This window comes from Symphalangus syndactylus, chromosome 18 (genome assembly GCF_028878055.3).
Source record: "Symphalangus syndactylus isolate Jambi chromosome 18, NHGRI_mSymSyn1-v2.1_pri, whole genome shotgun sequence".
Taxonomy (NCBI): domain Eukaryota; kingdom Metazoa; phylum Chordata; class Mammalia; order Primates; family Hylobatidae; genus Symphalangus; species Symphalangus syndactylus.
Window position 1 is genome coordinate 111,676,625 of NC_072440.2, and position 17,609 is coordinate 111,694,233.

At 46.9% G+C, this 17,609-nt stretch overlaps 1 protein-coding gene across 4 annotated transcripts; it reads left to right on the forward strand.

Annotated features, from left to right (window-relative positions):
- Positions 1–7,312: 7,312 nt before the first annotated feature.
- On the forward strand, positions 7,313–16,622 carry ALKAL2 (ALK and LTK ligand 2). Of its 4 annotated transcripts, none has more exons than XM_055251904.2 (6): positions 7,313–7,621; positions 8,283–8,592; positions 9,852–9,905; positions 9,992–10,072; positions 13,043–13,107; positions 16,022–16,611. In XM_055251904.2, exons 2-6 carry the CDS (start codon positions 8,340–8,342, stop codon positions 16,025–16,027), a joined length of 459 nt encoding a protein of 152 aa, XP_055107879.1. In that variant the 5' UTR covers positions 7,313–7,621; positions 8,283–8,339; the 3' UTR covers positions 16,028–16,611. The 4 variants fall into 4 exon arrangements, with proteins under 4 accessions (XP_055107879.1, XP_063478949.1, XP_063478950.1 ...); XM_063622879.1 differs by having other exon boundaries at positions 7,462–8,157; positions 16,022–16,622; XM_063622880.1 differs by having other exon boundaries at positions 7,462–8,157; positions 16,025–16,611.
- The last annotated feature ends 987 nt before the right edge of the window (positions 16,623–17,609 follow it).

Consider the following 17,609-nt stretch of genomic DNA (forward strand, 5'->3'; position numbering starts at 1 on the left):
TCCTCCCCATCGCACAAACGCTGCACCTTGCACACACCTGGGTCCCTGCCATGTCCAGCCCCAATCTGTGCACAGTGAGGAGAGCACACCTGGTTATCAGGACAGGGTCATCCCTAAGATGCCCAGTGCTTTTACATGGTGAGGGCAGCATACCTGGTTGTCAGCACAAGGTCACTTCTAAAATGCCCAGTGCTTGTACATGTGAGGGTATCACACCTGGTTGTCAGCACGGCATCACCTCTGAGATGCGCTCCCATTTACATGTGTAGCAACAAAAAAAGTCTGGCTTAACAACTGTCATTCTCAGCTCCCAGTCAAAGTAGAATAGGGTGTTGTGCTCATATTTAAAGCTTTATTTTGTATTACATCTGTTTTTAGAAATTGTCTATTTCTTTGTCCAGGTAGGCTAAAGTTACATCTTCAATAAGCCAAGTAATAGGAACGTGCTTTGCTCACCACAGTATGTGTGCCTGCTCCTAGAATTATGCTCAGGATGTGGCCGGCACGTGGTCAGTTTTTGCTGAATGGAAGAAAGATTTAACTTTTGGAGCCTACACATGGTCCCAAGCTCAAGGCTATGTTTTCAATGGGACTTTTAAATGCTCTTACAGAAATGTTCATACTGGGAATGCCAATGTCAGGATGAAACAGGTGATTTCTAAAAAAGATGATTTTCTTAGGAAGCCAAGACTTTCTCTACTCTCCATCCTCATCTCCATGCCCCAGTTCTGAGCCTCCTCCTTTTTTCGCCTGCATCACTACAAATGTGGCTGCGTCCGTGCTGAGGTTTCAGTTCAAATACCTTGTCCTCAGAGATGATTCTACAACCATCTTATCAGATGTAGGTCCCCTTCACCCTCACCATCTCATCTCTATCTCAGCATTTGTCTCTCTTCCTTCTTCCCTCCTTCTTCCATCTTCTTTTTATAACTTCTTACTATTTCATATAGTTATCTGTTTGCTGGTGTTTACCTTCGGCAGCAAGAAAACCATGCAGGAGGGACTGTCACACCTGCAGCACCTGGTGCAGTGCTGGACATGGGGGACACTTTGAATCTCTCTGCTTAGCGACAGCATCTGACGGAGGAGGAGGGTCAGAAAGCCCGCTGCTCGCCTGTCTGCCCATGGGAGAGGGTGGGCAGAGGGAAGCAGGACTGGTCTGTCTGCCCACGGCCCCAAACCCTTTTGGTCCATCATCCATCATCCATAGCTACCTCCATAAAACACAGATCTGATCATGTTGGTCCCCTGCTCAAGACTTGTCAATCATTTACCACGGCCTGCAGGATGAAGTTCAGAGTACTGAGAGTGGCGCTGAGAACAGCTTCTTGTCCCCTTGTCTCTCCTACACTCTGTTCCAGAAGGGCCCCTCACACATTGCAAGCACACTGTGACCCGGCACCTTGGCTTCTTTACATGTGCCTTCCCTGCCCCCTTCATCCATAAACCAGCCTCAAGGGAGTGGCCCCACACCCTACACTCCATCCAGTCTCCAGGAGCACATGACACATCGGACACACTACACCAAACAATACAGGTTTCTTGTAGATAGAATTTCTCCCCTCTGTCCCCTGAGCGCCCGAGGACTCAAGCAATGGCCATGGGATGTGTAAGCGAATCAAAGCTTTTCAGCACAAATTCTCCCTTCCTTCCTGGAGGTGCAGATTGTTTCTGTTTGATGTCCATTTCCAAGCATGTCCAACCCATGGCCCATGGGCCACATGCAGCCCAGGACAGCTTTGAATGCGCCCAACAGGAATTTGTAAACTTTCTTAAAACATGATATTTCTTTGGTGATTTTTTTTTTATTTTTTTTTAGCTTATCAGCTATTGTTAGTGTTAGTGTATTTTACATGTGGCCCAAGACAATTTTTCTTCTTCCAGTGTGGCCCAGGGAAGCCAAAAGGTTGGGCGCCCCTGCCTCCGGTTTCTCCCGGGACCAGCAACTGGCATGCCTTACACTGGTGCTGCGTATCTGCTGTGGTCTCAGCGTCTGTGTCTCCCCAAAGTGCTTGTGCTGAAACCTAATCCCAAGAGTGACGGTGTCAGGAGGTGGGGCCTTTGGGAGGTCACAGGGTCCTGCGGATGGAGCCTCATGAATGTGATTAGTGTCCTTAGAAAAGGGACCTCAGAGAGCCCTCTTGCATCTTCCACCACGTGAGGACTCAGTGAGAACGTGCCATCTGTGAGGAAGGCGGGCCCCTGTGAGGACTCAGTGAGAAAGCGCCATCTATGAGGAAGGCGGCCCCCTGTGAGGACTCAGTGAGAAAGCGCCATCTGTGAGGAAGGGAGGCCTCACGTGAGGACTCAGGGAGAAAGCGCCATCTTTGAGGAAGGCGGCCCCGTGTGAGGACTCAGTGAGAAAGCGCCATCTTTGAGGAAGGGAGGCCTCACGTGAGGACTCAGTGAGAAAGCGCCATCTTTGAGGAAGGGGGGCCTCACGTGAGGACTCAGTGAGAAAGCACCATCTGTGAGGAAGGGAGGCCTCACGTGAGGACTCAGTGAGAAAGCGCCATCTGTGAGGAAGGGGGGCCTCACCAAACACCCGGTCTGCCTTGATATTGGACTGCCAGACTCCAGAACTGTGAGGAATATGTTCCTGTTGTTTATAAGCTACCTATGTATGATATATTGTTCTAGGAGCACACACAGACTAATACAGTGTCTCAAGCACTCTTTGCCTAATGGACTGCATTATAATAGTGGCAAAAATATCAGAGACAGCAGTCTTGAAATGTCCCCATGGTTTTAACGAAGGGTCAGGTGAGCAAAATATAGACTGTTCTTATGAATTCATAGCTCTAGTATATCCTAGCCAACCACACTTATATACCATCCTAACAGCACAGGCACCGTGCCTCAGGAAGCAGCAGGGGCCCTCACCCACAAGTCTGAATCCTACTCCACTGGACTGAGCCCTCACCCACTGTTCTGAGTGTTGGTCATATGGAAATTTACTAATTCAGGATATTTCAGTCCACTTCTAACTATAGATTTTCTATGCAGCTGTGAACAAGTCACCAAATTCTCATGCCCGAGACATTCTCTAGGATTGGATAATGCTCTCTTTCATGCCATATTGTAAGGGATAAAATATAGGAAAAAAGAGGCCATTATGACAGCAGACACTCTGAAAGGCATTAATAGCAATAATTGGTCAGTTAAAAGAAATTTAAACTATACTAAAAAGTTAACGTACTTTATCTTATTTAATGTTTATAAAACCTCTGAGGTTGTACGTACTCCTGTCATTTTAGACATGAAGAAACTGGGCTCAAAGAAGTTGTCTTGCCCAGGTTCACACAGACGTGAGCAGGAATCAGAACCTGAGCCCATTTCTGTGGCTTTGAAGCCCACATCCTTTGCACTCCACTATGCTGCATTCTTGAAAGAAAGTGGAGTTCAGGTGAGGTGACTCTCCATCTGTTCCTCCCACCCTCTTCCTACAGCCCAGTCTTCCCAGCAGATCCAAGAGGTTCTGGGGCCTCCTCCTTGGGAGTTTGCAGATGCAGTACCCTCTATCCAGGAGGCATCCCCATCACCGTGGTTAGCTTATCCTAGAAACAAACAAAAACCCACTTTGGTAGGTGGTACCTTTATGACACTTCAGATGTCTCTGCGATGAACCTAGATCATTGCGTGTGTCACTTCTGATCAGGATATTTGATTTCCTGCAGAAAACAGATGGAATGAAGATACATTGGTGTTGTTACTCAGCATCTATGACTATATTTTGTTGAAATATTGTCATGGATGAGTTTGACTGTTGATGTAGCCTTTATAGCAAATAAAAAGACCTTTTTTTTTGATATGTTGATGATAGGTGTGTTCTTTCAAATTTATTCTTACTACTTCCATCAAAAGATGTCAGATTGGTGCCTCCCAATGGCAAGTAAGCATCACAGTGGTTTTAGATTTTATAACTAAAATCCAGTTTGAAGGAACAAGGTAAAGTCCATACTTCCTTTATGCCTTTCCCCATGAAAAGTCCTCTTTCTCTTGGCCTTGGAACAAAACATTTTTTAAAAAGTAAATCAGCCATGCTATCTTATCCCAACCCTTTAAATAAAACTTTCACCTAATTTCTCTCCTGAACATGCATAGCCGTGTGCATTTGCAGATGCAAAAGCGGTGTTGAAGAATGAGAAAGGGGTGGATGACCATGTTTTTGGAATCATCTTCTTCCTCCCTAGAAGGGGAGAAGTGTTACATAGAATGCTGTACTTCATTGATCTAGAATAAGCTGCAGATATCATGCATACATTATCACTTATAAGAGTCTATATTTATTACATTTATACTAAGAAAATTAATCCTGTTAGAAAGCTTGTCTTCCTAAATGCTTTAAACACTGTCTAGTATGTGCCTAGCATACTAATAGCATTTTGATAGCTTAAAAAAACAGAATTGGCAAATATTAAACAGTAAGCAATATTTGTTTATAGTACATGATGCTATCCTTTATGAAAGGTGATTTTTTTCTACAATACGAACTTCCTTAGATTGTTAAATGTTTGACATAATGATTGAAAAATATAACAATTCATTTTAAAGCATGTGGTTAATACATAGGTGTTTTAGAAGTCTTTGAAGGCAGCTAATATTCATCTAAAATTAAATATGTACCCTCAGGATGAAGAAAAAAAATGATTGCAGTCAAAACATCAGAACTTTAACCTGTTTATGAATTGAAAAAAACAACTCACCCATCTCATGACCTATATATAGTACTGTTAGAGTAGATTAAATACAGGTTTTTTTCCTCTGCTCTGTTTTCTTCCTATGATCCAACACAGTTTTCTCAAAAAGATAACCAAACTAAATCAAATCTAGAAAAAAATTTTTTCCAGTAATTCTAGAATATAGTTTGTTGCTAATTTTATCTCTTTTCTTTTTGGCTTCCTGCTTGAAAAGCACGGGTTTGAAGGGGTCCACTTACAGATTTTTTTTCAAACGTGGGTCGAAAACACAACAGCTGGAGGATGCGAAACGCACGCAGAGGGAGGGCAACTTTCCGTATATGCGTGTTCCACAGGCCCCACTGTGAGACGTGAATGTGCCTGGATTTCGGTATCTGCTGGAACCAGTCCCACGCTATACCAAGGGATGACTGCACACGTATTTCTGATGACTGGAGAACTCCAAGGGGTTCGTCTTGACAATACCATTAACTTAAAAGTTCAATAAAGATGAACAAATCTGTGGTACACTCTAAGTTTGTTAGTCTGTAAAAATTGTTTCTGTAATATAAAATGAGCAGCACCTAGATAATTTTAGCACAGAACTTTGTAAAAATAAATGAACACATAAATTGTCTGACTCTTAATTGTAAGATCTCATTAATCCAAAGACCAACCAAGCATCAGCTCTGTTGCTGTTGATTATCCACCAAACCTCTACTAAGCTGGGCGGAAGTCTTGGCCCACACTTGGATGGTAGAAAGGGCTCATTCAAGGAATCCATTTGTCCCATTAAAAACTGCAAAAGAAAAGAGATAATATTAATTACTAGCAAGGCTTCCTCTGTGGGTAGAATTTGTGTGTGTGTTGGGGGGAAATGGATCCTACTGGTATTTTATAGAAGAAATTTAGCTTCTGATTTTATAAAATACTATTCTAATAGTCTATGTAAATTTAAAATAATACGTGAAATGTGTTTTCTTCTTTTTACCATACAAAGATTTTTTTAAAAACTGTCTTACACCAAGCTATTTTACAACAGTAAAATCTTCTCATGGTTCTATTTTTCTGAGAACTGCGGTGTCCACCAGCTGCGAGGTGGGCCCGGCAAGCAGGACCCGGAGCATGGCCGGGGAGGGCCGGTTCCATCGCCAGGCGTCGCTCTTGCCAGGGGAACTCCAGTGTCTTCTTGGACATGGGAAGGCGAAAGGGAGAAAGGAAAAATGCCTCCTTTTATGTGCCTAAGGTCTGTTTGACATAAAATTTTACTTTTTCCTGAGTGTATTTTAGCAGAAATGTTCACATTTCAGTCATGTAGTTTGCAAAAAGAAAAAGAAGAAAAGCCTCGCTGTGAAATCAAACCATCTGTTTTTCAAGGGAGCAGAGAGAACGTACATCCCAAGGGCGTGGGGCGGGGTCCTGAACCGGCACATTTCATATCTTCTCTCTCCACGCTGCCTCCCCGCCCAGCTCTGCCGGACACTTTCTCCTCCTGAGGAAACAGACCCCGTGCAGGGAGAGAGCGAGGTCGCGGGGACGGGCGCAGACGGAGCCTCGCCGAGAGTTCGCGGGACCGGGGCGCTGAGCCTTCCGCCCGCACCGCCCGCGCTCACGTGCGCCTGGGCCAGCACCTTCCCGCCGCGGTCCTGCGACTGCCCCGATCATGGTGCAGGCCTTTAATTCTCGCCCACTCCGCCTCTCTGATTGCACTCAGAACACCTTTCCCAACCAGATAGCGGACTTGGAAGACGTCCAGCTCTTGCCCAGAAAGCACCAATCGAATGGGAAAGTGCGCAACTGATTGATAATACATTTTACAAGAATAAAATAAAAGAGGCAAATTGCTGAACTTTCACAGATGTGCCGGGCTTCGGCCAAAGAGCCAAACAGCCAAACTTTCTTAAAGACGAGCCCGAGAGGCAAGTGCCCTCCTGCGGGCGTTCCCTGCCGGGGCGCGAGGGACCCGCCGGCCGAGGGTCCAGCGCAGAGGAGAGCGCAGGCGGCGCGGTCCTTGCCAAGGAAGGACCTTCGCTCGTCCTCTCGCAGGGGATCTGGGCGGGGGGAGGGCAGGTCCTGCCCCTCCTCGGGTGGTCAGCTGTGCGCACCTCGGGGGCCCTGGAGAGTCCTCGCCTGCCCCGCTCGCCCAGCTCCTGCCTCCCGGCCGCCCCGCCTCGGGAACCCAGGCTTGGGGACCCGAACCTGGGGACTGGGCTTGGGCGGGGCAGACCCCTCGAGGTCCCGAGAGCAGATCCCTCCAAAACGGATGGACTCTAATTGACTTATTAGATGTCGAAGCAATCAGGCAGCTCCCTTTTTAATAGCCCAAGATCTACATTTAGACAAAAACAGAACCGAGTTCCTGGTAAAGGCGTTTCTTCTCATCCTGTCACAAGTGACAGGAACGGAGGGAAACAGACTGGGGGAGGGGCGGGGGGAGGAGAACGGGGGGAAGAGGAGGAGACGGGGAGTGGGGGAAGGTGGGGCAGGAGAGGAGGAGACGGGAGACGGGGAAGGTGGGGAGGGAAGGGGCGAGGGAGACGGGGCGCGGGCGAGGGGGAGACGCGGTGGAGATGCGGGTGGGGGGACCGGGCGGGGGCGGAGTGGGAGGGGGGCAGGAGACGGGGGGAGGCGAGAGCGAGGTGAGGCGGGGGGACTGACGAAGATCCGCATGGGGGTACGAACACTTCAGCGCCTTCTAATTAAAGGCCCGCTCGGAGCCCTCGGGGACCCGCCTGACGTCGGCGGGCGCGGGGATAAGAAGCGCCCCGAGGTCTGAGGCGGGAGTCGGAGCCGGCGCACCCCACGTCGGCCGCGGGTCCAGCGCTCGGAGCGGCCAAGTCCCCGCGTCCCGTGCGCTCCGCCCGCCGGGCATGGAGTAGTGGCGCAGCTCGGGGCGCGGGGACAGACGTGCGCACAGACGGCGGCGACTCCGGCGGCTCCAGGTAACCGGCCCGGCCACGACGCGCAGGTGGCTCCCGGGTGGCGCGTGGCAGATGCGGGCGGGCGCCACGGCCGGGAGGCGGAGGGGCTTCCAGCACGTGGCGCGGCCGGGGCCAGCGCTAGGGTCCGCACCCGGCCTCCGCCGTGGGCTTCGGGGACTCGGCGCTCGCCGGCGACCACCGCACAAAGGCGACGCTGCAAACTTGAGCGCGGCCGCCGGGCCCGGCGCGCGGCGCCGCGTTTTTGGAGAGAGGTGGGAGCGGAGGCGCGGCCCCTCCGAGGTTCGCCTGCGGCCGGGGAGCTGCCTGGCACCCGCGGCTTCCGAAGGGGAAAGAAAGTTGCGCCCGCGCCAGGCGCAGCGCGCTCGGCGAACGCGGCCTTTCGGGCGAAAGTTAGGAGGGGCCGGGCGGGCGGGCGGGTTCCGGGGGCTCCTTTCGGCAGCAGCGGCGGTCGCTCCCCGTGGGCGGGACCTCGGGCGCGATCGTCGAGGAGACCGCGGCCCCTTCACCTGCCGGCTTGCTCCTCGGGGTCCGCGGAGGTGAGGGACCGGGTCCAGCGCCAGCGGCTCCTCCCGCCTCCCCTCCCCTCCCCTCCCCCGCCCCGCGCTCCGTCCCCCTCCCCCGCTGACTTTCTCTCCGGCCCCCCGCGCCCCTTGTCTCGCAGCGAGCCCAGCTCCCGGCGCGTGTCGGAGTCTCCCAGCCCCGCGGCCCCGAGCGCACGATGCGCGGACCCGGGCGCCCCCTCCTCCTGGGGCTGCTGCTGGTGCTGGGGGCGGCGGGGCGCGGCCGAGGGGGCGCGGAGCCCCGGGAGCCGGCGGACGGACAGGCGCTGCTGCGGCTGGTGGTGGAGCTTGTCCAGGAGCTGCGGAAGCACCACTCGGCGGAGCACAAGGGCCTGCAGCTCCTTGGGCGGGACTGCGCCCTGGGCCGCGCGGAGGCGGCGGGGCTGGGGCCTTCGCCGGAGCAGCGAGTGGGTGAGTGGGGCCGAGCGCGCCCGAGGGCCGGGGCTGCTGGGAAATAGAATTGTCTTTGAGAAACACGTTTCAAAAGGAGACATCAATTTTGACCACTGAACAGCAGCATTCCTTTTTTTTTTTTTTTTTTTTTTTTTTTTTTTTTTTTTAAGAAAAAGAAAACAGCAATAGGTCCGCTCGTGAGGCCTGGCGGAGAAGCGCCCGGTCTCCTCCTGGCGCAGAAGCGCCCGGTCTCCTCCTGGCGCGCGTGAGCTGCGGCGCTAGTCGGTGGTTTCCGCACGAAACTGTCACCCGTCACTTTGGAAATGGAAGCATTTCCAGCAAAGCTTTCCCAACTGAGAAGGAAGCATCCAGCCTCCTTCATGGCCCTGCCCAGAGTAGTGGCCCACGGGGAATTTCCCAGGAAAGCATGAAAGCTTCTAATGCTTTTGTGACACAATCAGGTCAAACATGATAAGGTCAGTTTTATCCCGGCTGCGTCAAGTTAGGAGTGAATGAAGACTCTCACTAGGGGGTCAGATGTGGATGCGAATGCCCCTCTTCAGAGGGCCTGACTTCACACACAGTCGGGGCTCAGCCAGGAGCCCTGAACGGGGGAGTGAAGATGCAAAAACAAAGCGGAACTCAAGAAGAACGCCCTTGCAGGGTTCTCCCCACCCACCGTGTGCAGAGAACCCTGGTGGTAGAAGTTTGCTTGGCAGAGTCTTTCCGTGGGATTCTTACCCTACAAACCAGGTTCATGCATATTCCCACTAATTTACACCTCACTGAAACGTGCTGTTTTAATCCTTATTCTAAATATTTATCTAGAAAAAGTAATGTTCTATAACCCATTTTTTTGTTTGAAGGGTCAGGTTTTCTCTAAAAACTTTGAAGTTTTGTGGGATTTGATTCCCAAGGTCCTTAAAACTAAAGTGCCTAAAAGTGACTTATTCACTGGAAGTTAAATGTTTAAAAGAAAAAAAAAAGTTTTCCTACCTCTGTAACTTCGTGGTCTCTGTCTGCATCCCACGGGGTAGAGAGCAGACATAACCCTTGAGCTTCAGGAGTAGTTACCGTTATTTCAAGGAAAGTAAATGTCCCTGATATTGAGTCTTCTTCACTGTCGTGTGTTGCAATCCAGGGCCCCAGTCTTTTTTATTTTGTGCAAAGCAACTTGGCTAATATGGAGCTCCAGTTTTCTTCAACATTCACTTAAGATCACATTTTTAAAAAATGCTTCCTTCAGGTAATATAATACTTTCTTTTCCCTGAAACAGAAATTGTTCCTCGAGATCTGAGGATGAAGGACAAGTTTCTAAAACACCTTACAGGTAAGTTTTCTCCTCGTTCCTCACCTCTCCCAGAGCTCCTTTTCACCTGTGTGTCCTCATGATCTGTTTCTTCTTCCGTGTTCCAGGCCCTCTTTATTTTAGTCCAAAGTGCAGCAAACACTTCCATAGACTTTATCACAACACCAGAGACTGCACCATTCCTGCATGTAAGTAACAGCATTGGATTTTTATAAAATGCAAGAGCAGTGCAGGCAGCGGTTCCCCTCTCTTTCCATTTCCTCATCTAGGCTCCTGCCTTCTTAGCTCAAATTTGCCTATTCCTTCCTCACTATGGAGTTAGGGGCCAAGATCGCCAGACCATTGCAGAAGATAACTAACTTCTGCATCAGCTAACGCCAAACTGGAAATTATTTACAGTCACTGGAATAATAGGCTCTTGGGATGGGCTGAACTCCGATTCTCCTCCTGTTGTTAATTCTCCTCCAATGCCCATGTTTGTGTGTACTCTACTATGGCAGTCAAACAGATGTTAAGAATGAGTTGCTAAACTGACTCCAAGAATAAGATCGACCTGGATCATCTCCACTGCTCTGACCAGAGACTTTTTCTTCCCATCAGTAATTATAACCTCATCACCCAAGAATTTCATTGTGATTTCAAAACTCTTTTTCTGGCTGGCTCCATCACTCCTTCAGAAATGCAGAGCTGCCCTTATCAACATAGCTCTCAGCAGTAGCTTTCTCTCCTGTTTCTTTTCAGTCTTCCTAACCTGCTTCTGGCTGTTTATTCATAACAAAACATTTTATTTCTCCAAAAGTAGCTCCTTGTTCTCTTCACTGAAGCCTTATTAGCTACAGTGATAGGGCCCTAACCCATTTTTTTAAATTCGGACCCCAACTTTCATTTCATTTAAGGCTCACAGGAGAAAAGTCATGCAGAAACACTAGGCATCCTGCTAACTGCTGTCATCAGGGCTCTCCAGCCAGACCAGGCAGCAGACTGGATTTGCTGTCCTGCCTTCCCTCTCCAAAAACAAACAAAAAGCCAATATACACAAAGTATAAGTGCTTTTCTTTGTTTAGGCAGCAAAATTACTTCAAATAATTATAACCGTCATTTATAGGGCTTCTTCTGTGTGCCGGGTGCATGCCAATGAACCTTAGCCCACTGAAGTAGCATCACCAGCACGTTTTGGACAAGGCTAAGGCACATGCACATTTAGCATTCACACCACCAGCACAAAGATGCATGGAACGCAGCCTCGGCCCCTCTGACCATACCTGTAGCAACACCATCCTCACGCCAAGGCCAGCAGCACACACTTCCTGAAGAGTTTTTATATTCTCGGTGCTGGGCCTCACCCTTCCATGTGGACCTGGCACACTAGTACTCTCCTGTTTTCTTCTTTTGGAATGTAATCACCTGTTTGGGAATCATTAATGTGGCTCCTGGGGCCAGAAAATCTTGTCATTTGTATTGTTTTGATGTGCATATATTTTATATTACCTATTTCCGTACAGTAATAGGATCATAGATTCCAAATTTGGAAGTGACCTCTGAGTCATTCAATCTCATCTTTTCAGTTATGGATGAAGAATTGCTTTTGTGCTGTCAGATATCAGCAAAGCTAAAGCACAGATCTCATGGTTGACTCTGCAGGCCTTTTTCCAAGGCATCATGCTGTGCCTGCATTGGATACCTCCTTTTGCTCACAGCAGCTCGGCTTTGTCATACTAAGCTCCTGATCACAGCTCACCCTGGGCCATGCAGAGGGAGAAGGCTGAGAGATCTGTGCCTTGAGATGGGTGGCCACTTTGTTGCTTTCTGCCTCTTCTTAGCCCATAAAGAACTGCAGAGCTGAAGTTGGACCACTTTTTTACTGCGTTAGGCTGTATAAAAGAAAATCCTTGAGATCCTGGAATATCAGACCTGAAGGAACTTTAGTGCCTTCTCAAAGTGTGGTCCCATGGGGAGCTTGTTGGGAATGCAGAACTAAGTCCCATCTAGACTTGCTGAACAAAATCTGCATTTAGTAAGATCCCCAGATGATTGGTCTGCACATGAGGTTTGCAAGACATTGCTGAAAACACCTGGGTTGGGCTGGGTTGAGCAGGATGTGGTCAGCTGGGACCCTGGACATGGCCCAAGTGGAAGTCTTTACAATTCATTGATTAGATCAGCCATTGAAATCACACACTCCACTGCATCCATGATGTGGAATCAGTTTAGGAAAACTACATTCTAAAAAGCATGGTGCTGCTTATGAAAGAGAAGGCCAGGCGTTCAGATGACCCAGTGCCACTGCTTGGCACCTTTGAAAAACATTTTCTGTTTGAAAAATCCCTAACAATATGTGCCATAAATATTTAGAAGGCATATTTTTGGAAGTAGAGCTGGCTACTTAACTAACATATTGTACACATTTATCATTGTCAATCTTCCCATTCAATTCAGATTTTCAATTGGGGATAAATTCTTCCACTTTTAAGTAGGATTTTGTTATTCAGAAATAAACTGTAATAATTTACAAACGATTGCAGCTTTCCATAGATCTTCACCCTGAGGACATATTTTCCCTTATGGCCATGCCCATTACACCTTCTCAATTTCCATAGGCAGCACGGTCAGAATAGTGGAATGGGAGACTGTGTACGATACCAAGGAGTATCAGCCAGCGCTTAGAAACAGGCACATTGCTTCTGCTTGCCTTCCACTCCAGGCCTCTGCTCTGCTGCCTGACTTTTGACCCACTTTCTTTAGAATTTACAGGCAGAAGGCTTTGTCCTATGGTCAACTCAAGTTGGGATTCAGCCTGCACATGACCTCAAAGTAGCACAAGGGTACGGAAGGATTGTCACGTAGGAAGCGAAATGAAGTTATTTCTGAGAGAAGCAATGGGCAGCCAGCTCAGCCATGCAGTCTTCGTGTCTGTCCCTCTTCCCTCCGCAGCCCCACTTACATCATCCAACTTCTGCCATTGAAGCTTAAGCCCTTGAAACACCATAAATTATTAAGTCAACAACTTAGAATGCATGCCTGCAGATTAGACTCCGTATTGCTTCCAGGGAATTCAGATATTTAAAGAAATAAATGGCTTTAGTAGCTGATATACTTGCAAAAAAAATGCGATTTGTTTTTTAAGGAACTGACAAGGGTCTGATATATTTTCACCATAGACTATAAAAGATGCGCCAGGCTTCTTACCCGGCTGGCTGTCAGTCCAGTGTGCATGGAGGATAAGGTAAGCTTGGACAGACACGCACTGGAGCACATACCAAAGATGGGAATCCCGCTTGGGACATGAAAAATTCATGGGAGTTTAGGAACACTCGTTCTTTGGCTGAGGTAGCCATATTCTAAGTAGAGATGGCACAACACTCTTATCTCAGTGCTGAAAGCCGCCCTACTGGCCTGTCTACAGTGCCCAGGCAGCTGTTGTTAACTGCTCACTGCATGGCACATGTGCACTAAGTGGGTCCTGCTCTGAAACACAGCAAGTCAGCTAGTTTCAGCATGTGACTGAGTGCATAAGCCAGGAACAGACTAAAATTGTCCCTGTTTACTTCGAGGCATTCATTCATTCACTAACACAAGTGAGTAGATGACCAACATTGTCCATGTAAATTCAAATTATCACATCTGGTAAATGTTTGAGTTGTAGTCATAAGCTCATAGATAACAGCTATCCTCTTTAAATGTTTCTATCAATGTTTTTTTTCATAGCCTCTAATAGTAAAAATGTAAGTGCATACCACGTTTATGAACTAAACTTTGCATCTTGGCCCCTTGAGGGTTGATATGCAACATGTAATACCAACCATCAGCGGATGTTTTGAAGGGTAAGGTTTTATTTTCCTGACACAAATGCCACAGAATTCAGTCACTTTAGACAGCAGGATGCAACTGTAATTTCACCAATTTTATACTTAATACGTGTCTTGTATGTCTGGGCACTGCCAGATGCTGGCTACACCAGCACAAGAAAGACAGGCTTCCTGCCCACTGATAGCTGTCTGGAGCACATTCATGAAAAGGGAATATTTCTCTAGTGGTTACTCTAGTTTGTCTCATGTAAAATGGATGAGGGTAGGGTAGTGCTCTTTCCTATACAGATGTGCTCTCTATGGAGAGGCAGTGCTTATGAACATTTAGGTAGCAGCAGCAGAAGGGTTGGGTGCATGACCCCAACACCGGCAGGAGGCATGGTGGGTCCTGCCTTTGCATCCTCCACTCCATCTTTCCCAGTAGAAGAAACTGCTGCTAATAAGAGGAATGGCACTGGGGGAGGGAGGCCAGCGGGTAATGGCGGGTTGAGACTGCATTTTGCACAGTTTCACTGCACTTTTTCTTTGGAGATAGTGAAGGTATCAATGCCAGTCAAAGCTGGTAAGTGCTGTGTAGTAATGTCTCCCCACATCCCTGCTCTTTCCAATTCTCTGGAGCTGCTCATCCACTGCCAATGTGTCACACGGACTTTCTTCTGTTTAAATCAGTGAACAGATGTACATTCCTGTCACCCAAGGTGATATGCCAGGGGAGATGAGAATTTTTTTTTTTTTTTTAGGTATTTCTTTATAATTAAACACATTGTTCCCAGAGATGGGCCAGGGACATCCTTGGAAATTTTCCACTTACTTACAAGTGAGAAAAGCCAATTCCCCACTGTCTCAGCCACTGGAAGAGCTACTCTGTCCACATGCCCATTAGCCGACCCCTGCCTCCCCTCCGCTGGCTGCTGCTGGAGGCAGGTGCAGTTACACCGAAGGACGTGGTCATGTCAGTGGGACTCAGGCTCCTGTATGGGTCTCTGTGTGGGCACGTCATGCTTTGCAAACACCACAGTGATGGCCCGCAGACAAGCTGTGGCAGAATCCCCTTGATAGTCCCCAGCACCCTTCACATCACTCTCCCCATCACCGGACAACCACATCAGAGCCTGACTGATGATGAGATGCAGGTAAAGGTAACAAGACAAGGCCCAGGCTCGCAAGCTTCTGTTCCCAAAAGGCCACCTGCTTGACAGCCACAGGTTCCACAGCTGTAACTGGGTTCATTTTGGCCAAGAGATAGGTAAAGTTTAAAATATTGATACCCTGTTAACTATAATTTCATAACTTCTATTTTTTAAAGATAATTTCTTCAAATTCCAAAAGTTTTAAAACAGCAGCAGCAAATTGTTACTGTGGCTGGTCACCACAGTGTAGATACAGTCCAGGGTTTCTCTGTGCTTTGCAGACCTCAGTGAGACACCAGAGGGCAGGGCAGGCATCCCAGGGTGCCCACACTCGTGTTGACGGTGTGGCATCAGGAAGGCCCTGCAGTCCCGGTTCTGCTGGTTAACCACCTGCCACATGCACTTCTGTCCTGACACACAAGGACCGCAGGGCAAGACTGTAAACCATGACCTTGTCTTTGTAAAGAAAGGCCCAGAGCCTGAGAAAAGCAGGCCGTTAGCAGGAAGGGCTCTGCCCTCCTCATCTCAGAGCAAATCCATTTGCCGTGTTCTGAAGCTCATTAATAGACCTCTTCAGGCCAAAGAGAACAATGTCCCTACCGACCCTCCCTAACAGTCACAGATACACTTCATTGTCCGGACTTACAGGTCAGTTAATCAGAAGACTGAGCTCTAGAATATTGTCAAAGAAATGGAGTTTTGAGTAGCGAGTACCTAGTGTACTCTCCCAAATGCAGCCTAATCTTAGTAACCTTGAAATTTATCATTCTTTTAAAAATAAATACAATACCAATGGTTTAGATATTCCAACAAAGAATGCTAGAAACAAATGTCTAATCTTGATTATTAGCTTTACCAACCCTGTGAACACTGAGGTTGCAGAACTTCCAGGTAAATCCCTGTGGCCTGGACTACTGAGGATTCTGATAGCACATGTAAGACTAAGCATTCTTCTTCAAGCTTTAATAAGCATCCACATGTATCTGTGATGATTTTCATTGCTTTAGCATCGCAGCCATGTAATAACTGCAGAAAGAAGGCATTTTTAAAAACACAATAGACTACACTTTTTGGAACACAGAGAAATACAGATGCACTCGTTTATAAACATGTTGTGTCCCCTAACTGAAGTGACAGGTCTTCTGGAATTCACAGTAAGAAGTGTGGATAGTCATATCAAAAGCAATGTATTTGTTTTCAGCAGTGAGCAGACTGTACAGGAGCAGCACACCAGGAGCCATGAGAAGTGCCTTGGAAACCAACAGGGAAACAGAACTATCTTTATACACATCCCCTCATGGACAAGAGATTTATTTTTGCAGACAGACTCTTCCATAAGTCCTTTGAGTTTTGTATGTTGTTGACAGTTTGCAGATATATATTCGATAAATCAGTGTACTTGACAGTGATATCTGTCACTCTTATTTTAAAAAAAAACACAAAAGGAATGCTCCACATTTGATGTGTAGTGCTATAAAACACAGAGAATATTTCATTTTCTTGATTAGGTAAAATCGCAAAAAAATATTTCTTTAGAAACGTAAGCAGAATCTTAAAGTATATTTTCATATAACATAATTTGATATTCTGTATTACTTTCACTGTTAAATTCTCAGAGTATTATTTGGAACGGCATGAAAAAATTAAAATTTCGGTCATGTTTTAGAGACAGTGGAGTGTAAATCTGTGGCTAATTCTGTTGGTCCTTTGTATAATAAATGTAAAATAGTATTCCAGCTATTGTGCAATATGTAAATACTGTAAATAAACACAAGTAATAAATGAAGTGTTTGCTATAATGAATAGTCTTTCAAAGTGACTCTCTACCTCTTTAACAGGTTCACTGTTGGGAATCCGTGACTTCTGATTTACTGAGAGATCATGACACTGGCAAAAGGTCACAGAATATAAAAGCCATAAACAAATGAAAACTTGAAGCCTAAGAATTTCTCGAAGGGATAATTAGCATTTTTTAAAGTAGAGGCTACTATATATTGGTGACATAATTTCCTAAGATAGTCCCTGATTTGCTGGGAAATATTCCAAATAAGGTTGTATCCATTATTTCCCAAGCGATTCTGTAATCATGAAAATGCTAAACTAGGAGGAACCTTAAGACTTCTAAGCAGTCTCAGAATTTTACATGTAGATGTATTTTAAACAAATCTAATCGGTTCCAATTTAAAAAGCTGAATTCGGCAAAGCAATGAGTTTCTCCATTCATATGAGCCCTTGTTGGCAGATGGTATCATCTGGGTGTAGTCGTAAGGACAGAATAGTCAAGAGTCCTAGGATTTGTTTGAGGATCTGTATTTATAGAGATAAATATTAAAGAAAAACTATAGGATTTTATTTCCAAACATAAAGGAATAGAAGAGTAAGAAATTTTGACTTTGAGATTAAAAGCAATTACTGAATGAAGCAGGGTGTAACTTTTGAAGTGCTCTTATTTAATCCTGTTTTCTAATTACAGCTCATTACTTGACCTTTTCTTCCCAATTTCTTATGTTTTAAGGATATCATGTTCAAATATCCAATCTATTAATATTTAATCCCCTCAGTTTTCTGTATGTCTGAGTAATTCCAACAAGAGCAAGACTCACTGGGTTTGCAAACTTTCTTCCTATGAAGACAGCCTGGCACTTCCACGTGGTACAGTGAGGAAACTACTCACTTTCATCTGGCAACAGCTCATCCTCCAGGCACTAGTGAGTCAAGGATCAAACGTGTCTCCTCCCCCTGGCACTGCCTGGGACCCTCATGATACTGAGGTCAGGAGTGCAGATGTC

What these genes read in the sequence shown, in the direction of transcription:
- ALKAL2 (XM_063622878.1), top strand. Translation starts at nt 7,673, where the DNA reads ATGCGGGCGGGCGCCACGGCCGGGAGGCGGAGGGGCTTCCAGCACGTG. An exon ending in GCTCCTCGGGGTCCGCGGAG is followed by an intron (nt 8,158 to 8,282) that starts GTGAGGGACCGG and finishes CTTGTCTCGCAG; the next exon opens with CGAGCCCAGCTCCCGGCGCG. An exon ending in TTCGCCGGAGCAGCGAGTGG is followed by an intron (nt 8,593 to 9,851) that starts GTGAGTGGGGCC and finishes TCCCTGAAACAG; the next exon opens with AAATTGTTCCTCGAGATCTG.